Source organism: Somniosus microcephalus, chromosome 13, assembly GCF_052327205.1.
Source record: "Somniosus microcephalus isolate GS21.2 chromosome 13, FLI_Smic_1.0, whole genome shotgun sequence".
Lineage (NCBI taxonomy): Eukaryota > Metazoa > Chordata > Chondrichthyes > Squaliformes > Somniosidae > Somniosus > Somniosus microcephalus.
In genome coordinates, this window is record NC_140999.1 from 173,144,777 (window position 1) to 173,168,245 (window position 23,469).

At 44.8% G+C, this 23,469-nt stretch overlaps 1 protein-coding gene across 3 annotated transcripts in view; it reads left to right on the top strand.

Moving 5' to 3' along the window:
• LOC147108778 (proto-oncogene tyrosine-protein kinase Src-like) overlaps window positions 1–14,301 on the top strand; it is a 215,279-nt gene extending 200,978 nt beyond the window's left edge. For all 3 annotated transcript variants that reach the window (XM_086005604.1, XM_086005605.1, XM_086005606.1), the window contains 3 exons: window positions 2,844–2,997; window positions 4,872–5,003; window positions 10,739–14,301. In XM_086005604.1, coding sequence (XP_085861730.1) covers window positions 2,844–2,997; window positions 4,872–5,003; window positions 10,739–10,947 — 495 coding nt within the window. In that variant the 3' untranslated portion in view covers window positions 10,948–14,301. The remainder of the gene's footprint in view (window positions 1–2,843; window positions 2,998–4,871; window positions 5,004–10,738) is intronic.
• Window positions 14,302–23,469: the final 9,168 nt, after the last annotated feature.

Genomic DNA, 23,469 nt, shown 5'->3' on the forward strand with positions numbered 1-23,469 from the left:
CAGTCTTTACACTAAAAATATCCCAACACTGGACAAACAGGGGGCTATAGGGGGGGAGGAGCTAAACACGATTAAAATCACTAAGGAGATGGTACTCAGTAAGATAATGGGACTAAAGGCGGATAAATCCCCTGGACCTGATGGCTTACATCCTAGGGTCTTGAGAGAAGTAGCGGTAGGGATTGTGGATGCATTGGTGGTAATTTTCCAAAACTCCCTGGATTCAGGAAAGGTCCCAGCAGATTGGAAAACTGCTAATGTAACGCCCTTATTTAAAAAGGGAGGCAGACAAAAGGCTGGAAACTATAGACCAGTTAGCCTAACATCTGTGGTTGGTAAAATGTTGGACTCCATTATTAAGGAAGCAGTAACAGGACATTTGGATAAGCATAATTTAATCGGACAGAGTCAGCATGGTTTTACGAAGGGGAAGTCATGTTTGGCAAATTTGCTCAAATTCTTTGAGGACGTAACAAACAGGGTGGATAAAGGGGAACTAGTGGATGTGGTGTATTTGGACTTCCAAAAGGCATTTGACAAGGTGCCACACAAAAGATTACTGCACAAGATAAAAAATCACGGGATTAGGGGCAATATACTGGCATGGGTGGAAGATTGGCTATCTAACAGAAAACAGAGAGTTGGGATAAATGGTTCATTCTCGGGTTGGCAATCAGTAACTAGTGGTGTTCCGCAGGGGTCAGTGCTGGGACCCCAACTCTTTACAATCTATATTAACGATTTGGAGGAAGGGACCGAGTGCAACGTGTCCAAGTTTGCTGACGATACAAAGATGGGAGGGAAAGCAGTGAGTGAGGAGGACATAAAAAACCTGCAAAAGGACATAGACAGGCTAAGTGAGTGGGCAAAATTTTGGCAGATGGAATATAATGTTGGAAAGTGTGAGGTTATGCACTTTGGCAGAAAAAATCAAAGAGCAAGTTATTATCTAAATGGAGAGAAACTGCAAAGTGCTACAGTACAAAGGGATCTGGGGGTCCTGGTGCATGAAACACAGAAGGTTAGTATGCAGGTACAGCAGGTGATCAGGAAGGCCAATGGAATCTTGGCTTTTATTGCAAGGGGGATGGAGTATAAAAGCAGGGAAGTCTTGCTGCAGTTATACAGGGTACTGGTGAGGCCACACCTGGAATACTGCGTACAGTTTTGGTTTCCATATTTAAGAAAAGATATACTTGTTCTCGAGGCAGTTCAGAGAAGGTTCACTCGGTTGATTCCGGAGATGAGGGGTTTGACGTATGAGGAAAGGTTGAGTAGGTTGGGCCTCTACTCATTGGAATTCAGAAGAATGAGAGGCGACCTTATCGAAACATATAAGATTGTGAGGGGGCTTAATCGGGAGGATGCGGTGAGGATGTTTCCACTGATGGGTGAGACTAGAACTAGGGGGCATAATCTTAGAATAAGGGGCTGCCCTTTCAAAACTGAGATGAGGAGAAACTCTTCACTCAGAGGGTAGTAAATCTATGGAATTTGCTACCTCAGAGAGCTGTGGAAGCTGCGACATTAAATAAATTTAAAATGGAGATAGACAGTTTCCTAGCTGATAAGGGAATAAGGGGTTATGGGGAGAGGGCAGGGAAGTGGACGTGAGTCTAAGTTCGGATCAGCCATGATCCTATTGAATGGCGGAGCAGGCCCGAGGGGCCGTATGGCCTACTCCTGCTCCTACTTCTTATGTTCTTATGTTATGTTCTTAATTACTTGTTAGTTGCTCTATTTGTCTTGTTGCTGTCCATGAATGGTTGTCTAAATGGGAGATATACAGGGCAATTAGATACATATTGAAATTATTATTTGTAAAGCTTTATACCGTGAGCTGCATGTAAAGTGTTTACAAACTTGTTATAAATTCTTGGCCCCCAAACTTTGTTAGCAATTTTTCTTTTTGCACATAGACACAGAGGCCTAGAAATTCATTAAGGCGCTGCCAGCTTTGCGGCCAGTTACCGCCTAAAGAGGGCTTCTGCGCCAAAAATGAGTTTGCACTGATATTCAGCGCAGCGGTATTGGCGGCGGTAGCCGTTAGCGCTGCGCCGGCACCGATGACGTCATCGGTGTGCGCAGCGCCCCGGTTCCGCCCCGAAACCGGCCCGATCCCCATATTTATTAGCGGCCGCCTCCTCCGAAGCGGCCGCAAACAGCGACCAAAAAACGGGGCCGTGCTGTAGCCTTAGTGGGGCGCTTTAAAGGTGAAGGTGTGGCCGGCCGCTTTTTCGGCGGCCGCCTGCCCGCACCTCCTTCCCCGGCCTCCTCCCCCGCCCCCCCCCCGCGGCATTGCCGGCTGCTTTCCGTGAACCCGGCACTTCTCCGTGGTGCCGGGCTCATTTGCCGGCACTCTCCAGCGGCGATCTCCCCGTTGCAGGCAGCTCCCCCTTAAGAGAAGGAGGAGGCCTGCAGTACCGCAGCCTGCCGCTCCGCAGCAGCTGGCGCAGTGGTGCCAAGAGCGTTGAAATTCAGTGTCAGCGCCCCAAGCGGAGGCGGGCACACCCTGGTATAGCGCCCGGTTCCGATTTGGGGCGCTAACACTGAATATCTGACGATCGCTAATGGCTCCCCGCCCAGCGCTAACTTTTGGGCGCGAGCGAGCTGGCCGCCCCAAAGTGAATTTCTAGGCCAGAGAGTCCGTTTTGCATCAGATTTCTCATATCTTTGTCCATGTCCCCAGTGAGGGAGGGACATTTGGGTTTACATGTTTCAGAACACTACAGCAGATGCCACATTTCTACAACATTGGACATGACACCAGGATGGAAACAAAATTCGATTCTCCTCCATTTTCATGCGTTGAATTCAATGCTGTATTCCTTCTGATTTTACAGATCTCAGCTGGCATGGCCTATGTAGAAAGGATGAATTATGTTCACAGAGACTTACGAGCAGCTAACATTCTCGTGGGTGAAAGCCTCGTGTGTAAGGTTGCCGACTTTGGCCTGGCTCGATTGATTGAAGACAATGAATACACAGCCCGGCAAGGTTAGTGCTGGATGATTTAAAAAAACGATAAAACTGACTGCAATTGTTGGTGTATCTGAAATATCCTGTCAGAATCAAATACTTAAAAGATTTTTTTTCTCCATCATAGTTCATAGTTTCAGAAGATTATGGATGTATGCAGCGTGATTGATGTAGGGTTTGAGATTCATGTTTTGTAACAGTCATATTCCCTGTCCTGAGTTTTAAAAAATATTCTTAAGAACCTCACAAGCATTGACATCGCACTTGGGTCCAGGATTTTATAATAAAGCATGACGTTTCATTGATCTTGGCTCCCAGCCTCATAAAATCATCCTCAAATAAAATCAATGTGAATGTTTCATTGCTCACACCTGCCTCTCTGACGGAGATTCCCAATTTATTGCTAGTAATCGGCAGTTTGCCTTTGGACCCCCCCAAATTCACGAAGAACTTGACTGAGACTATAAAGTAATCTCGTGTAGAAGTGTGGAAATAGGAAACTTTCACTCACTCCACCAGTCTGGACTAGATTCAAACTCTGACCTCAGAGATAAAAGGGCATAAACCAGTCGTGTCCCATATTGTTTTCTTTCTCTTGCCTTATTCTTCAGTTCCTTCTACTGTACTACCATTTTTGACTGCACTGTACTTAATCGGATCAGGTTGGTTAATATGCCAGATGAAAAAGCTGAATTTTTATTCCCATTCGCCTCAAGGCTACAGCAGGACCAAACTGATAAAATCACACATTGCTTTCAGGCACAATTTCATCTTGTTCCAATGATATGATCTTATCAAGATTTCCCTGTGTATCATGAAATGAATTATTAAAAATCTTGTGGATTCTGCAACTGTATTTCATATTAGCCCAACTAATCTCTTTCAAAAAAAATAGCAGATTGTAGTGATTGCTGCATAAATGAAATAGTATTGTGTGAAACAACATAATCCAAAAAAATTGCTGGTTTTCATTAAGGAAAATCAATAATTTATATCAATAATATAGATTGAGAGTCTGGGCAGTGCATTGTAGAATATTTTCTTCTCCTCAACCTTGGTGATGTAGTGCACTTTGGACATTGGTCTGTCACCCTGATTTCTTAATACAAAATCTGTATATCCAACCAGTAAATTTAAACAGAAAATGACAGACTCCAAAATGGCCTCACCTTTTTAAATATGTAGTTGCATTTCTCACTCTTGCTACATATCAGCAGTTAACCCTGTAGGTGCTCAAACAGGGCAAATCGGCAAAAAAGAAATATAGTGCAAATAGGACTGAGTTACCTGGTTTCTAGGACCAGTTTACCAGGTCGGGGGGCTGCAGCATGGAATATTGTGGGTTCAAGCCCTAATCCCATGCTTGAGCACATGTCTTCTCACTGTTCCCTTTGGGGAAGGATTCACAGGCTAATTAACAGTCTGACTGGCTGCGTTAACGCTCCTTCCGTGGTCGTGACAATCTTTATACCAGCCGATAGGGTGGTTAGTCCTATATGGCTGGGAGGGTTTTATGGGCCCCCACAACCCATATCATGAGGGGGGCCAGCCACCGGATGCAAGTATCCTTGCTGGATGTCAACCCAGAATCCAAAGCCAGAGCTCTGACTCTACTCTGCTGGGATTGTCCAGGGTGGGGTTTGAACCCCACATCTTCTGGCCCAGAGGTGGGAATGCTAGTGCTGTGCCAAAGGCTCACTCCATGACTAAGGCTAATACTCCAGTGTAATAGTGAGGAGTGCTGATTTGTCAGAGGTGCCACCCTTTGGATTAGATGTTAAACCAAAGCCCCATCTGCTTGTTCTGGTGTTTCAGGTGGATGTTAAATATCATCAAAAATACATGCGTGTGCCCAATAATTTTCTCTATTCACTTGTCTTTATTTGATACAGGTGCCAAATTCCCTATCAAATGGACAGCTCCTGAAGCTGCACTATATGGGCGTTTTACCATAAAATCAGACGTGTGGTCATTTGGAATTCTAATGACTGAACTAGCTACAAAGGGCAGAGTGCCATATCCAGGTAAATCCCAAATTACAAAATGGGCTACTTGTTATTTGCATATTAAACAGTAGTCCTGAAAGCAGCAAGTTCTCCTGAATACAATATTTATGATACTTATATAGTCTCCACCGCTTATAGTTGGCGTGTTGGTGTTGACGCGATTTGCCTGCTATACGCGGTGGACGGTAAAACCAAAAAGGTAAGTACCCAAATTATATATTTTTTTTAAAACCCGGAAATCTCACTTAGCAACTGTCTCTCCTAATTGTTAGCAGTTGCACCCAGAATCTCAGCACGAAGGTAATCGCACTTTAACAAGGTTGCGAACAGCTGATTGAAACTGCTTGAAGACCTGACTTTGCTTGAAATGAGCACAGCTTTTTAAATTGTTAAGTGCAGGGTAAGCACACATTGAACTGCCGGAAATAGTCGCCACGCTTATTGCGTTATAAGCGGCGCCATTGTAATTGACCCCTATGGTAATGGCAAATGGTTGGCGATATTTGCTCGATATGGCAATCAGGGAGCGGCAATTAGAATCTGAGTCCCCGAGCTCAGGAAAAGAAAAATCAGCCCGAGTTCCCAGTCATAAGAACATAAGACGTAGGAGCAGGAGTAGGTCATTTGGCCCCTCGAGCCTGCTCCGCCATTCAATAAGATCACGGCTGATCTGATCTTGGCCTCAACTCCACTTCCCTGCCCGCTCCCCATAACCCTTGACTCCCTTACTTTTCAAAAATCTGTCTATCTCCAGCTTAAATATATCGGTCCTGATTGCTATATGGGTGACCCCTTGCTGGAGTGCATTTGTGTGGATTCTGGGTGTGAAGTGGAGCGGTCTCCACTCTGATGGTCCCTCCACGATTGCATATCCAGATCAGCGAATAATGGCAACTTGGGCATGGTACTGGAGACCAAGTCTTCATCCACGCAGCCATACTCCAACAATGTGCCAATGCCTTCAGGAGAGAAAACGAGGAAGGAATATTACTGAGGGGAAAACTATTGGTTTAAAAAAAAAAAAAGTTTACCTACGAACGTACGAAAATGATGGACAGGAAAAGACCAGCTAATATATCGAGCCTGCCCTGCACAGTCATGATGACTTAAGCATCATGATTCACAACACCCCCACCTGCCAGCAGCCGTGTCACATTCAGCACGTAGTTGGCATAGCTAACTGTTTGAATAGTTTACATTTTTTAATTTCAGATTTTGCATTTGTTGAATATTAATGATTTATGGGCAAAGCCACTGCTCTGCAATATTCTGATTTGGCTGTCATGTCAACTGCACGTAGACTAGAGAACAGTTGCTTCAAATTAATTTCTGCAAAATATGTATTTTGACATCATACAGTCAGTGGCTTTTATTGGGGTAAAAGAGAAGTCTTCCCTCCTCTCAAGCGGACCCCCTGAGATAAGGGGTCGACACTTGCCCTATAGCAACCACGAATTCACCAGACGGACACCTTGGATAAGTTTCATGATCTTTATTCATGCACATTCATGGGGAAAATCTGTCTCATCCCAAAGAAAGGATTCTTCCACCGAGTATCAAATACGTACAGCAATTATACCCTAACTTGAGGCGTGCACCCTCCTTCTACAATCATTGATTGGTCTACAGAATAGGCAAAGGGCTGTGTCCATTCGATGCCCCTTATCAGGGAGGTTGCTGAATGGTTCACAGAAACCCATCTTTACAGCATTCGTGGGCTAATTTATCTGTTCCTGCTCTGGACAGGAGGTGCTTACATCATGCTTTGAGAATCTGTATGTCCTGCCTTATCTTAAGCAAGGACAAAAGACCAGCTTATTAGTTTTACAGTTCCTGTCTTATCAGGGTTCTACATTCCTAAACAAGGATAGGAGACAAACTTATTTTCCACTAATTTTAATTCTAAGAAGTTATAGTTTCTTCTAATTTTTAATTCTAAGAAGTCATTTTTGTCCCCTTACACTTTCAATTCCATTCCATTTTTACTGCTTGCTGCTGACTTCAACACATATTTCATGGTGCCACATATGTTTACGGGCAATAAATCTGAAGAAGCAGCAGCTTCATTTTAAAATGTCAGCCTTTAAAGGTAATACCTGTGTGTGCCACCCACTTGTTAATGCTGTACAGGTGATGACAAATGCTGGTCATAGATGGCATGATTCAGGCCAAGATGTTTCCCAACAGCAGTCACTCTCAGGTCACACCCAAAGTGCTCATACTCTGAGACCAGAGTCTGACCTCTCCCACCTAGCAGCCTTTTCACATGCATTTTTAATTTGCAAATATTCTTGTGACTCAAGAATGTGTTTTACAAAAAAATCTTTAGGAAAGTGAGGGGGTGGGAGGTTTAGCCTAGTTGTACAGTCGGTGACGTGAGTAAAGAACTCTCAGGTTCTTCAAATATGTACATTATGTCACAGTTTGTGATACCTTTGTTTTATCTAAAACTAGCTGGAGTGCCCGGCGGTGCCGAGGGTTTTTTGAGGGCATGATGTTATGAAAAAAGTAGAAATAATTTTTATATATATAAAAGAGTTTGTCTGTCTGTGCGGGAAGGAGAGAGAGAGAGGGGAAGAGAGAGAGACTGGGGGGGAGAGAGAGAGACTGGGGGGGGAGAGAGAGAGAGAGAGAGAGACTGAGGGGGAGAGAGAGAGAGACTGGGGGGGAGAGAGAGAGAGAGAGAGAGACTGGGGGGGAGAGAGAGAGAGAGAGAGACTGGGGGGGAGAGAGAGAGACTGGGGGGGTGGGAGAGAGAGACGGGGGGGGGGAAGAGAGAGAGAGAGACTGCTGGTTTAGTTCGGGATTAGCCTGGAGAGAGAGGGGGGGAAGGAGCACCTCAGGCCTGGCCCGATGGACCCCTGCGAAGGAAGGAAGAAGGCGAGCTCTCCGTCCCTCTCCCACCCCCTCTTTCCCTCCCTCACCCTCCCGCTGTTTCTCCCTGCTTTACTCTCTCTCCCTCCCTCCCCTCTCCTCTCCCTCTCCCTCCCCCCCTCTCCTCTCCCTTCCCCCGTCTCTCCTCTCCCTACCTCGCCCTGATTTCCTCTCTCTCCCTCCCCTCTCCTCTCCCTCTCCCTCCCCCCCTCTCCTCTCCCTTCCCCCGTCTCTCCTCTCCCTACCTCGCCCTGATTTCCTCTCTCTCCCTCCCTCCCCCTCTCTCTCTCCCTTTCCTCAGAGCCCGGACACGGTGACCTGAAGCCCCCGTGTGCGGATCAGCACCTCAGGGCCGGCCCGTGCGCGGCCTAGCGCGTGAGGTCCGGCCCAGCTCACCTTAGCTCAGGTCCTGCTCCGGGCAGCCACCGACATTCACGCGCTCGCTGTCTCCCGCCCCGCCAGCCTTTACCAAGATGGCGGCGATGGCTACGCCTGGCTCCGCCCCGCCAGCCTTTACCAAGATGGCGGGGATCGCGGGCCGCTGGTTTGGAATCGGGCCCAGCGGGACGGGCGGTGCCTAGCTCGGGCGTGGCTGGCGAAGAGAGGCCGAGGCTTCGAGGCCTGAGGCCTGCAGGCAGCTCATCCACCACCGAGGGGGGGAAGCCCGAGTCCCCTTTGCAAATGGATTTTTTTTCCTTTTAAAACCAACTTTTTTTTTGCTGGAAATCTATAGTACATATCATTTAATCCCCATTACCATTTTTTTAGCTTGAGGCCCGGCAGGTGTTTAATGGCCGCCGCTGAGCTCCCGCTCCCGCATTAACGGCTGTTTGAATGATTAGGCCCCGCCCACCCCGTAGGATTGGTCAACCATCACGTCACTCAACATTAATGAGCGGTAGGATTGGTCAACGTTCACATCACTCAACGCTAATGAGCGGTAGGATTGGTCAACCGCTAATGAGCGGATTTTGTCCTTTTTTTGAATGTTTTTTGTATAGTGTCCGAACAATTTTTGTCTGACCAAAAAGTAAATATGCCTATTAGACTCCCCTAATGATAAGCTTTCTTTTGATATAACATGCTCTATAACTTTTGAGTGTATAGCGGACAGACAGACAAACAGACAAACCTCCGCTTTTTATATATATATAAGATAAGATGGTTGTGGAAAGGTTGGGCTGCATTTCAACCATTAGAGCATTTTTAGGTACAACATTAGAGCACGATTGACTCACTCACTGCTCCTCTATACTCCATAATGGCTGGTGCTTTATATATATCTTCTGTTGGTGCCCAGTCTGTACTCCAGTTAGCTCTGTATTTGGATTGGCATGGGTAATGATGGTGAACTGTCAGCGTTTGCTGTCATTACCCCTCTGAAACTGACTGTAACTTCAGGTTTTAGCGCTTGCGTATCTAAACGCAGAAATCCTGAAGTTGCGGTCAGTCATTCACTGCTCCGCCACAAGCTGCACCCACCCCCCACCCCCACTCCATAGCCAGCAATCCGTGAAACCAGTGGAACTGACAAAAACTTAAGCTTTTCTGCGCTAACATCGCTGTTAAAGACCCCATTAAATGTTAAACATTGTTGGAATAGGTATAACTGGTTTTAACAGCATATTGACTGCTAAACAATCGTTCTGGCCCTGATAACTAAATTTATATTTGTGGAATGACAAATTTCTCCATTATGATAAAAAAAACACTAGCTACCTTAACCCCACGTGTATGCCCAATCTTTATTTCGCTCCCAGTAACATTTTTAAAAAGTGCGGATAATCAGTGCTTTTCATTTCCTGCCTGAGAATTCTTCAATATGATTGGCTGCTTAGACAGCTTGATGACATCACTGCTGCTCTTCACTAGAGTTCCCCTTTTGACAGAGCTACAATCAATCTCACATCGAGGAAGCTAAAGCTCTCGTCACAGAGATTGCGAGATCTTTGTGGGCAGCTTTCTTCGAGGTCAGTGCCGATTGCCGTTGCTTCGCCGCTGACCGCAAATTACAGGCCAATATCTAAGCTCCCTGCTAACTACTTCATTCAAGAAATGTTGCTTTGTTACACAGCTGACTGAAAGTAAATCTTAAGTTTAAATAGATTGAATAAATGAAAGAGCATGGTTATTGTTCAGGTGCTGATGCAAATGTTACTTATTCGGCAGGGTTTTTATATTACAGCTGCAAATTTGCACTTCTGAATTTCCAATTTATGAAAAAAGAATTTTGCATTATAACACCTCTCAGGACATCTCAAAGTTTACAAATGCAATCGCTGTTATTTGGGTGAGCACAGCAGGCAATTAGTGTACTGCTGAATTTATGTACCTGGTTAACTATAAGTGGTCCCAACTTACTTCTCCATTCATTGTTTGGAATCTGAACTTCACTTCTTGCCCTTGTAGGTGGCCTGAGCAGTGAAGCAGGTGATTCACATCAGTTTGCCATAAACCTCTGATGGACATCGTCTGTTTATTTTATGCATGTAACAAAAACTAAGCACTCCGACGGGCTGGTTATTTAATAGCGTGCACTGAACTGAATCTGGCCAGTCATTACGTATAAACCCTGGGAGACTGCAACGTATAAACCCTGGGAGACTGCAGTCAGTTCAGATAAATCATTATGATTCAAGCTGAATGCAGTCTGTATTGAAGGACGGGGTAGGGGTGCGGGGAGGCGCGGGCGGGGGGGTGGTGAGTTGTAGTATAACAGTTCTTTAGGGCTGCTTTGAATCAATTCTAGAACACTGTATGAGTCTTGTTAAATGCAAGTTCGTGTAACTATTGTTCTCCCCTCTAAGAAAGAATATTTCACAAAAGCAGGTTGGTTGGCTAGTCAACTCTCAGTCGTGTCACTTTGTTTTGATTGGCAGGAATGGTAAATCGGGAGGTGTTGGATCAGGTGGAACGTGGTTATCGAATGCCATGCCCGCCTGAATGTCCTGAGTCTCTTCATGATCTCATGATTCAGTGTTGGAAGAAGGAGCCAGAAGAGAGGCCGACTTTCGAGTATTTGCAGTCCTTCCTAGAAGATTACTTCACTTCCACAGAACCTCAGTATCAGCCCGGAGAAAACCTATAGGCCCAGCCAGTACACGCAGCACCAGAGACATTGTGCAGCTTTAGAATGCAGAAGTTCACTCAGCCTAGCTGCACGCAGCCCTTAAATCTGCTTAATAACTGGAATTCCCGTGCACAGTACACTAACTCATTTTTGCATATTGTATAGATAATGTTGTTTATGAGGCACTATAGGTATTTAATTTGCATTTCATCGCCTTTTGATCGGTAAGGTTCGGACTAAAGAGGTAATGGAAGAATTTCTTTGTGCAAGCAAAGGCAAAACAGCAAATAAGGAATTCTACATAATTACTCTTCAATCTTGTCTAGCGTCTATTGACTGTCCCTTCTATAGTTTAACAAAAACAAATCTAGAATGACGTAAGTCTTAATTTGCAGAAGTTATTTTTAAAAAATTAAGCTTTGTAGTTTGGGAAAATATAATAACCCTACCTAGGCTTAAAACACACCAGAAATATCTCTTGTGCATGTGGTGCTAGGCTAGTTCATCTAGAAAAACAATGTATTTATCTACAATTTACGTAACTGGAAATTGCAACAGCATTCAGATATTTTGCACATTTCCTTTTCATTAATTGGTGATACAACTTGCCTGTGTTACCATCTAATATTATTTATATTTTAATCCATTTTATATGAATCACAGAAAATTGATTCTGATCCATATGGTGGTAAAACCTGAACCATTTCAGTGTTTTGTGTCTCCCCTGCAGTACTTTGATGTGTATATAATGTTTTTTTTTGATGAGAGGAACTGAAACACTGGTTAAGTTGCCATCTTTTATGACTTGATATAGCAATAATGTGAACAAGCAAGAGAAACGTGTTGCTTTTCTTAAGAAAACAAAAGTGGGTTGGTTAGTTTGCTGAGATAGTATTACTCTTGTTGGTTAATAGGTGTATTTTGCAACAGTAAGGCATGCACCACAGTTTCACTTTTATAGTCTTGTACTAACTCAGCCCTTTGCACGAGTTCTCTTCAGGACTTCCCTCTGGTGGCCATCATGAATATAAAATGAACAGTGCTGTTTTCCAGACAGAATTGCTGAGGTGCCAAACACAAATACTTATTCCAGATACACAATTGATGTCAGATATTTACAGAGTGCCATGATGAGATATTACAATCCAGCTTCAAATTTTTTTTTGCTATATTTTAAAGCCAAATTTGTAAAAGTTTGACCATTGAAATTATGTTGTGAGAATATTGAAGTATGCATTTATATGAAATTTCTTTGCCCGGTGTTTAATGGAGATGTTAACCCATTTATTTTAAACCGGTTAACACTGTTAAAATAGGAAAGGAATTTCATGTAAATCCATTAATTATTCAGCACTAATATTTGCACAGTGGGATTTCAAGGCCTTACATTTTAAGATAATAAAAATATCTTTCCACAGGCTGCAGTATTGGTTCTCTGTGTTGCACACTATAGCAGAGTTGCATATTTGGGGTTTTTCCCCATTTCCTGCAAAATGTTCTAAAATGTGCTTCATGAAGTGATGAGGATTTTTTTTTGCTTGTGATTATGAGGCTCTTGGATGAGTAATGACAGTTTATTTTTATGACTATCTACTCATTGCTGTTGGACCAGGCTAACGTAGGGTGAGGGGGTCAGAGAGGGGAAATGGAGGGACAATAAGTCACTATTGCTTTTGGGTACAAAAGATGCATTGGACTGCATTATATAAACAAAGATCTGTTGTAATGCAGTAATGTAGATACCAGCTTTATTGATGGCTCTTTAAGAAATCTCTGTTAATGTATGTGATACTTGCTGTATCATGGCATTTATAAAGTTGCATCTATATAGTTTTGTCATGATCGGATGCTGTGATGATCTAGAAAAACATACGAGATCCTAGAATGTCCCAACAAAAATACTCAACATTTTTCCTGTCCAAACTACTTGGCTCCCTTTCACTTTTGTTACATTAGTTCCTGAATTCCTCTACACTAACTCCTGTGAAGAATGGTGTTGTAACTGCACCTCTACCAGTGATTGTTTACTATTGATTAAATTTGTGGGCCAATGTCAACACATTGCCTACATTAATAGCTGTCTTCTTAACAAGTGAAGACAATATTTTCAGTATTTTGGCCGCAGATTGGGAAGAACAGGCTTTGCCTTTAACTCTTTAGATGGAGCAGACAAACAGATGGAGACTTGGCTGAAATGAATAGCGGATAAAGGAGTGTTCCTGTTGAAACTGAAAATTCCCATCCTCTTTACACTGGTCATCATCGTATTTACCCATATCAACTGAGCAATCTTGCCTGTTAACTTGTGCAAAGTGAACACTAGCTTACATGCTTTAATGTGGGTTTAAGCCTGAACAGCATACAGTCATCTAAATGAATAATACACTGCATAGGTTTTTGTTTCATCTGCTGACTGACTGTGAGCTAACAGTAATCACTGCATGAGAGTTTACATTTTGTAAAAGCAGGCAAGAAATGGTACAACCGAAATTTCTTGTTAATATTTCCCTGTGAATTCCTAGTGAGTGTGAAAAATCATTTTGTGCAAAATGAATGTTATTTAACAGCAACTAACTCTATTTGATGATGCCTCCGACTATGAATCACAGGCCTATCTCTTGTCCTTCCTTCACTGTGATCACAAGACTGTACAGAATCTTGAGTATGCGGACTGAGTAAAACAAGTGCGTAAGGAGAAAGAATAATAAAGTTTGTAATGACTAGGGGTGGAAACATCCTCCTATGAACGGGGTGGGGGGGGGGGTGGAGAGAACTCCAACCTGTTTGGTAAATTAATATAAAGACACTGGAGTCAAACAGTGGAATAGTTTCAATCTGTCCTTTGTATATAATATACAGTATTACCAGATTTTAGGGGGAACAGTATACTGTTCAAGTTTTGAATTTCAGACTGGGTAAACCAGCGAAACAGCTACTAAAGTGATAATTTTAATAATTTCTTTCCTTTGAATCTCTGGTTTTGTATTGCCTATAATATATACTGAAATGCCATTTTTTTCATTTTAAAAAGATTGAGTCGTGTATGTAATGTTTTGGTTACTGTGGTACTTTTGACATGGTGTACACATTCCCACGACCTCTGCAGAGAATATATTGATTTTCAGCTCTGGTTTCTTTTTTGGGGGTTTTTTTTTTTTTACACAAAAAACTTGCAATCTTTGCATTTTGAAAACCTTAATAAAACTCACCTTTGTATGTAGTTGCACACATTTCTGCTGTGTATAAATTTTATGTTCAGAATGGAACCTTTTTTTGTAATTTTGGGGAGGGGGGGGGAAGGAAGTTCATTTATTTTTTTTGCCAGTTCATGTTCCTTTTTTTGTGCAATTAAACAAAACTGATTAAACCTTACTGATGATATCACTACATTTTTCTACAAATGAACAAAATTTCTGTGTCTTGATTGTTGAAATAATTTATTTTCCCCCATTGAATTGCAATGGTAAATGTGATGCTCATGTGATTGATATACCAGGTGGCTTCTTCCTCCTGAATTCTACAACATCCACTGCATTTCTCCTCAGTATATCTAAGGCCTGAAGAGGAGGCTTTTTTTTAGTTATTGCGTGCAAGGAAAAAACAATTCAAAGACCCTTTTATTTATTGAACACTCTTTCCCTAGTCCTTGCTAAGTCAACTGATCTGAACCGTAGAGGCAACAGAGACCTACAATTGGCTTCAGCCCTCTGGTTTAGAGGAAAGAAAATTTAGCTCGCATCGCCACTCCTGATGATTACCTAACACTCTACTGAAAGTGTGAGAGTGTGGCCATAGAGTGGGGAGAAGATTTTTCTCACCGGTGCCCTTGATCGACTAGCCTGCTGGCACTCAATAATAAGCCTTACACATGAATGATGGCCATTTGAGCAAGGGATTGGGAGGTCACCAGCGCTTGTGGAACTCTACTCCAGCCAGGAGTCAACACACTCGGGAGAGGAGGAGGGAAATTGAGCATAACAACAACTTGCATTTATATAGCACCTTTAACGTACAGATATGGGAGGCCACTCAGCCTGTCTAGCTTATCCTTCCATAAAAGTTATGGCCACATTATTCACAGCATCTAACTGTTTGTTGAATAATTCCACAGTTTGTGCCTTCATTAACCTACATGGGAAATCATACCAGGTATTAATCACACTTTGCATGAAGAAGTGCTCCCTAACATCAGTCCTGAACTCGCCGTTTACCAATTTGTTTTCTTGTCCTAAAGCCTTGGTTTAACTTAAAATAGTGCTCAAGGTTAACCTTTTCTAACCCACATTGTATTTTGCATTCCTCAATAAGATTACATGCTCTTTCATGGCTTCCCTCGTCATTCAGTCGCCTGAGATCAGGGATTTGAAATGTTGAAATGTTGAAATATTGGCTTGGCTCAATGGTAGTACCCTTGCCTTTGAGTCAGAAGATCATAGATTCAATTCCAACTCCAGGACTCGAGCACATAATCTAGGCTAATATTTCAGGGTAGCACTGAGGGAGTACTGTATGATCATGTGCTGCCTTTGGATGAGGCATTTAACCACGATTCTGTCTGCCTGTTCATGAGAATGTAAAAGATTCCAGGGCACTATTCAAAGGAAAGTTCTCCCAGTGTCCTGGCTAACATTTATCTCCCAACCAATATAATTAAAAACAGATTAACTGGTCATTTATCTCATTGCTAGTTGTGGAACCTAGCTGCCATGCTTGGCTACATGACAACAGTGACTCCACTTCATAAGTAATTCCTTGACTGTGAAGTGTTATGGTACATGATATGAAAAGAGTTGCATAAATCTCTTGTACCTCCTCAATGATGAGAAAACAAAAAAATATATATTTTATCTTCAACAAAAGCACCAGAAGCAGAGCAGCAGTTTATGTTTTTATTTGTATTGAAGATTAGTAGGACTAACATTTTGGCAACAATGTGCAATTGAGCTTTTTTTGAAGATGTAACTAGTAGTATGGATAAGAGGGAACCAGTGGATCTGGTGTATTTGGATTTTCAGGAGGCATTTGATAAGGTGCCACACAAGAGGTTATTACACAAAATTAGGACTCATGGGATTGGGGGTATTCTATTAGCATGGATTGGGGATTGGTTAATGGACAGGAAACAGAGTGGAAATAAACAGGACTTTTTCGGGTTAGCAGGCTGTAAGTAGCGGGGTACCGCAAGGATCAGTGCTTGGGACTCAGCTATATTAATGATGACTTAGATGAAGGGACTGAGTGTAACGTATCCAAGTTTGCTGCTGATACAAAGTTAGGTGGGAAATTAAGCTGTGAGGAGGACACAAAGAGGCTGCAGAGAGATATAGGCAGGTTGACTGAGTGGGCAAGAACATGGCAAATGGAATACAATGTGGGGAAGTGTGAAGTTATCCACTTTGGTAGGCAAAACAAAAAAGCAGAATATTTTTTGAATGCTGAGAGACTGGGAAATGTTTGCATTCAGAGGGACCTGGGTTTCCTTGTACAAGAATCACAGAGAGTTAACATGCAGGTACAACAAGCAATTAGGAAAGCAAATGGTATGTTAGCTTTTGTTACAAAGCGATTAGAGTATAAGAGTAAAGAAGTCTTACTACAATTATACAGGGCATTGGTGAGGTACAGTTCTGGTCTCCTTACCTAAGGAAAGACATACTTGCCTTAGAGGGAGTGCAACGAAGGTTCACTGGGATGAGGGGATTGTCCTATGAGGCGAGATCGAGTAGACTAGGCCTATATTCCCTAGAGTTTAGAAGAATGAGAGGTGATCTAATTTAAACATATAAAATTCTTAAGGGGCTTGACAGGGTGAATGCTGAGAAAATGTTTCCCCTGTGTCTAGGTGGCAAAAACAGGAAGAGAGGTTATTATTTGAACGGCAATAGGATTGGGAAAAGGGGAAGTGCAACGAGACCTGGGTGTCCTTGTGCACCAGTCGCTGAAGGTAAGCATGCAGGTGCAGCAGGCAGTTAAGAAGGCAAATGGTATGTTGGCCTTCATAGCAAGAGGATTCGAGTACAGGAGCAAGGATGTCTTGCTGCAGTTGTACAGGGCCTTGGTGAGACCACACCTGAGTATTGTGTGCAGTTTTGGTCACCTTATCTGAGGAAGGATGTTCTTGCCATGGAGAGAGTGCAGCGAAGATTCACCAGACTGATACCTGGGATGGCAGGAATGACCTGGGATGCAGGAATGACGTATGAAGAGAGATTGGGTCAATTAGGCTTATATTCGTTAGAGTTTAGAAGAATGAGAGGGGATCTCATTGAAACTTAGAAAATTCTAACAGGACTAGACAGACTAGATGCAGGAAGGATGTTCCCGATGGCAGGGGAGTCCAGAACCAGGGGTCACAGTCTAAGGATAAGGGGTAAGCCATTTAGGACTGAGATGAGAAGGAATTTCTTCACCCAGAGAGTGGTGAACCTGTGGAATTCTCTACCACACAAGGCAGGTGAGGCCAATTTATTAAATATATTCAAGAAGGAGTTAGATATATTTCTTAAGGCTAAACAGATCAAGGAATATGGGGAGAAAGCAGGGACAGGGTACTGAATTTAGATGACCAGCCATGATCTCATTAAATGGCGGAACAGGCTCGAGTGGCCGAATGGCCTACTCCTACTACTATCTTCTATGTTTCTATGAATCTAGAACATGGGGCCACAGTCTCAGAATAAGGGGTCGGCCATTTAGGACTGAGATGAGAAATTTCTTCACTCAAAGGGTTGTGAATCTTTGGAATTCTCAACCCCAGAGAGAGCTGTGGATGCTCAGTCGGTGAGTATATTCAAGACAGAGGTCGATAAATTTTTGGGAATCAAGGGATATGGGGATAGTGCGGGAAGGTGGAGAGGAGGTAGAAAATCAGCCATGATCTTATTGAATGGCAGAGCAGGCTCGAAGGGCCAAATGGCCTACTCCTGCTCCTATTTCTTATGTTCTTAAGAGTGCACCTAACTGAATGAGATGATTTTGAATCTTCCATTACACATGTGACATGTCTATTACTGTATTTTGAATTTTTTAAACCTATTTTGGGCATCTTTAATATTGTCACAGTTCAAAGTGCTAACATTTTTTTTTTAAAAAGGCAGTCTTTTGACCTGCAATCAGAAGTAAATCTGCAAAATTCTCACACCAACCTGTAACTGACCTCGGGATGAACAGCAATTAAGCTTTGTAACCTTAAAAGTATCAGACCATTCTTAGGAACACCACTCTGACCTAATAAACCAGCACATTCTCTGACTCACTGTGAACAAAGCGATGAGAGATCTAGTATATTTTAAGTTTTTTCAGTATAACTAACAAACTTAAATTTGAAAGTTGGTAAACAATAGACCCAAACAAATGTGCAATTATAAATTTTAAAAATGAATGTTCTACTCCTAAAATGCAATATTCATTTTTACCTGGATTTAACTTTCTGAAATTACAACGTAAAAGTCTCCAAGAAATGCTTAAAAATTAAATACTGGCCAAAAAAAAGGGGAGGACAGCATATTTTTTATTCATTCCTGGGATGTGGGCATGGCTGGCAACACCAGAATTTATTGCCCATCACTAATTGCGTTTGAGAAGGTGGTGGTGAGCCGCCTTCTGGAACTGCTGCAGTCCGTGTGGTGAAGGTACTCCCACAGTGCTGTTAGGTAGGGAGTTCTGGGAAATTTGACCCAGCGACGATGAAGGAACCGGTATATTTCCAAGTCAGGATGGTGTGTGACTTGGAGGTGGTGGTGATCCCATGTGCTTGCTGCTTGCTTCTAGGTGGTAGAGGTCCCGGGTTTGGGAGGTGCTGTCGAAGAAGCCTTGGCGAGTTGCTGCAGTGCATCTTGTAGATGGTACACACTGCAGTCAAGCTGTGCCAATGGTGGAAGAAGTGAATGTTTATGGTGGTGGATGGGGTGCCAATCAAGCGGGCTATTTTGCCCTGGATGGTGTCGAGCTTCTTGACTGTTGGAGCTGCACTCATCCAGGTAAGTGGAGAGTCGGGAGGTGAGGCACTCGCCGCAGAATACCCAGCCTCTGACCTGCTGTTGTAGCCACAGTATTTATGTGGTTGGTCCAATTATATTTCTGGTCAATGGTGACCCCCAGGCTGTTGATATTTGGGGATTCGGCAATGGTATTGCTGTTGAATGTCATGGGCGGTGGTTAGACACACTCTTGTTAGAGATAGTCATTGCCTGGTATGAATGTTACTTGCCACTTATCAGCCGAAGCCTGAATATCATCCAGGTCTTGCTGCTTGTGGGCATAGACTGCTTCATTATCTGAGGAGCAGCAAATGGAACTGAACACTGTGCAATCATCAGCAAACATCCTCACTTCTGACCTTATGATGAGGGGAAAGTCATTGATGAAGCAGCTGAAGATTGCCCTGAGGAACTCCTGCAGCGATGCCCTGGGCTGAGATGATTGGCCTCCAAACACATTCCTTTGTGCTTGGTATGACTCCAGTCAGTGGAGAGTCTTTCCCCTGATTTCCATTGACTTCAATTTTGCTAGGGTTCCCTGATACCACACTGGGTCAAATACTGCCTAGCTGTCACGGGCAGTCACTCTCACCTCACCTCTGGAATTCAGCTTTTTTGTTCATGTTTGGACCAAGGCTGTAATGAGGTTGGGAGCCAAGTGGTCCAAGCCGAACCCAAACTGAGCATCAGCGAGCAGATTATTGGCAAGTAAGTGTCGCTTGATAGCACTGTCGATGACACCTTCCATCACTTTGCTGATGATTCAGAGTAGGCTGATGGGGCGGTAATTGGCCTAGTTGACTAGTCTCTGGGGCAGCTCTCCCAATTTTGGCACAAGGCCAAGATGTTTGTTAGTGAGGAGGACTTTGCAGGGTCGACTGGGGCTGTGTCATGTCCGAAGCTGGTGCCGAGATCGATGCCATCTGGTTTTATTATTATTGTTTCTTGTTGTGGTTTGTTACAGCTGAGGACAGCAGATTTCCTTCCCTAAAGCACATTAGTTCATGGTCACCATTACTGATAGCTTTTTATTCCAGATTTATATATTTTATTCCAGATTTATATATTTAACTGAATTTAAATTCCACAGCCGTCTCCGGATTATTAGTCCCGGCCTCTGTAACATAAGCACTATGCTACCATCCCCATGTGCAAAAAGAAAGCAGACTTTATTTTAACATCTGCTTAGGGCAGCAGGATAAGACAAATAGCTGATTTCTACAATCTCTCGCCTATAATTGATGATCCTTTATCAAGATTTATTGAGTTTCCAACTGTAGTTACTTTCCAGAGACAAAAGTTTTTGTTTGCAGGGTTGACTTTTAATGTTCAAATTATTTTTTATAAAAACTTATTACTTGACTGAACCATACAGACCAGCAGGCTCCTGCTTAGCTATATTCAGCCGGGGATTTGCTAGAATTGCTACATTTGGCTGAAATGATCTTGGGCGAGGGAGGAGAAAATCATTCATGGTTATCGCTCTCAATTGCTGGCAGCACGTGGGCATGGACATTTGAACAGGACAGGATCCAGCTCTGCTGTAATGCTCCCACAATGAGTAGCCTATTGCCTGCTGTCTATACTCACATGAAAAAGGCCACTTGGGTCAAGGACTATAGAGGGTGCCTGGTACCTTGGAGCTCTTACCTGAGCAAGGAGTCAATGTCCTTAGGAGGAGGGAGAAAATTGGCAAGAAAACAAAATCACTAATAAACAGAGAACATATGTAATGTTTGCAAAGACGATGTGGACTATGCCCAGAAACACAAACAAAATATTCATTGGCTCTGTTCAGGGAATATCCAGTTTTAGCTTTGATTGGTGTGGTAAACCACTGTTTGTTATTGTTGTTGTTGTTGTTGCACACTGTTGTGCCTATGCATGCCTCAGCTGACTCCGCCCCTGGCTCCACCCACATGCCTGGGTATAAAGGTGACTGCTCTGCAGCCCCCTGCCCTTTTGGATACCAGGCAACCATGAGAGGCATGCTCTGTTCTTTGCTAATAAAAGCCTATTAATTAACTCTCTGGCCTAGAAATTCAGTGGGCTTTGCGCCCAGTTAAGGCCCAAAGAGGGCCTCTGCGCCAGTAGAGGAGGTTGCGCTGATATTGAGCTCGGCGGTAATGGTGGCGGTAGCCGGTAGCGCTGCGCCGGCACCGATGACGTCATCGGTGTGCGCAGTGCCCCATTTCCGCCCCGATGCCGGCCCGACCCCCATATTCAGTTGCCGCCACCTCCTCCGTGGCGGCCGCTACTAACATCCGGAGACCAGGGCCTTACTGCAGCCTTAGTGGGGCGCATAAAGGTGGAGGTGCGGCCGACCGCTTTTTCGGCGGCCGCCTGCCCGCACCTCCTTCCCCGGCCTCCTCCACCACCCCCACCCCCCGCGGCATTGCCGGCTGCTTTCCGCGAGCCCGGCACTTCTCCATGGTGCCGGGCTCATTTGCCGGCACAATCCAGCGGTGATCTCCCCGTTGCAGGCACCTCCACCTTAAGAGAAGGAGGAGGCCTGCAGTACCACAGCCTGCCGCACCGCATCGGGTGGCGCAGCGGCACCTAGAGCGCTGAAATTCAGTTTCAGCGCCCCAAGCGGGGGCGGGCACACCCTGGAACAGCGCCCGGTTCCGACTTGGGGCGCAAAAACTGAATATCTCACGGACGCAACTGGCTCCGCGCGCAGCGCTAACTTTTGGGTGCAAGCCAGCTGGCGGGCCCAAACTGAATTTCTAGGCCTCTGTCTTTTATGAGGAATTGATAGCGCATCAATTTTATTAGCAAAACAAAATGTCGGGTCCAAATGCTGAACAGCAGGAGCTGCATCAACCGACGGCGCCAAACGCTGAGCAGCAGGCGCTGCTGCGAGCCCTCAGACCAACATGCCTGGACCTAGACCCCCAAGAAGCGGGTTCGGCTACCAAATTCGCACAATGGCTGCGTTGCTTCGAGGCTTACCTGGAAGCGTCAACTGTGACCCTAGACGAAAACAAGCTGAAAATCCTGGCCTCAAAGGTGAGCCACCAAGTTTATACACTAATCCAGGACGCGACGACCTACGCGGCGGCTATCGATCTGCTTAAAGGGCAGTACGCACGCCCGGTAAATACGGTCTATGCCAGGCACCTCAAGATCCCGCAGACAGCAGCCCGGGGAATCGGTGGAGGCTTTCCTACGGGCACTACGGATACTCGGCCGAGGCTGCGATTGCAAAGAAGTATCAGCCGCAGCACACACGGAGGGACTGATCCGAGATGCTTTCGTTGCGGGTCTAAGGTCCAACTACTCGCGGCAGAGACTGTTGGAGAAGGGAGAAATAGACCTGAAAAAGGCAGTGTCCCTCGCGCTCTCGCTCAACGCGGCCCACAGGAATATGGACGCTTTCTCCCCTAACCGCTCCGCACCGTGGACGCCGCAACCTTGGGTCATGGGACCGCCACCTCCAACTGCTGCAGCGATGTCCAAGGCACAGAAATGTTATTTTTGTGGCCAGGCAAAACACCCCAGAGCACGCTGCCCAGCGAAAAACGCTACCTGCTCCGGCTGCGGGAAGAAAGGACACTATGTCAGCGCCTACAAAGGTAAAACCGCTAACGCCAGCAGCGCCGCGTGCGAACCGTGGGGGCAGCCATCTTGTCCGCCATCTTGGGCTCCCCCAGCCGCGTGGGGATCGGGATCATGGGCGCCGCCATTTTGTCCGCCATCTTGGACGCCTCCAACTTCAATCACGGGGGACCCGGACTCAACCACCGCCTCATCTGACGACCACATCGACTCGCTTGACCATACGCTGGCCTCTGTGACGCTGGACCAATCTCTCCCTCATCAACTGTCCAGGTCCATGATGGACATTACGGTAAACGGCTGCGCCACTACCTGCCTTTTTGACAGCGGGAGCACGGAGAGCTTTATCCACCCCGACACGGTGCGCAGTTACTCTCTCCCGGTCCTGCCGACGCGCCATCGGATCTCTATGGCTTCCAAAGCCCAGTCAGCAGACGTCGGTGGCTACTGTGTAGTGACCCTTTCAGTACGGGGCACAGAATACAAAAATTTTAAACTTCTGGTCCTGCCCCATCTCTGCGCTGCCGTTCTACTGGGGTTGGATTTTCAGTGCCACCTTAAAAGTGTCACATTAGCGTACGACGGACCCCTCCCCCCACTCACAGTCTGCAGCCAGCAGCTTTTAAATCGCCCGCCGCGCACCATTTGCAGCCTCTCCACCCTTAAAGTCTCCCCCCCCTCCTTGTTCGCTAACCTCACCCGCGACTGTAAGCCCATCGCTACCAAAAGCAGGCGTTACAGTGCCGGGGATAGGAGCTTCATTAAATCCGAGGTAGCGAGACTCCTGAAGGAAGGGATTATTGAGAGTAGCACCAGCCCATGGCGAGCACAAGTGGTGGTGGTGAAGACTGGCAGAAAACAGCGCCTAGTTATTGACTACAGCCAGACGATCAATCGCTACACCCAGTTGGATGCATACCCACTCCCCTGCATATCTGACATGGTCAATCAGATAGCACAATACTGGGTGTTCCCGACGATTGATCTGAAGTTGGCATAC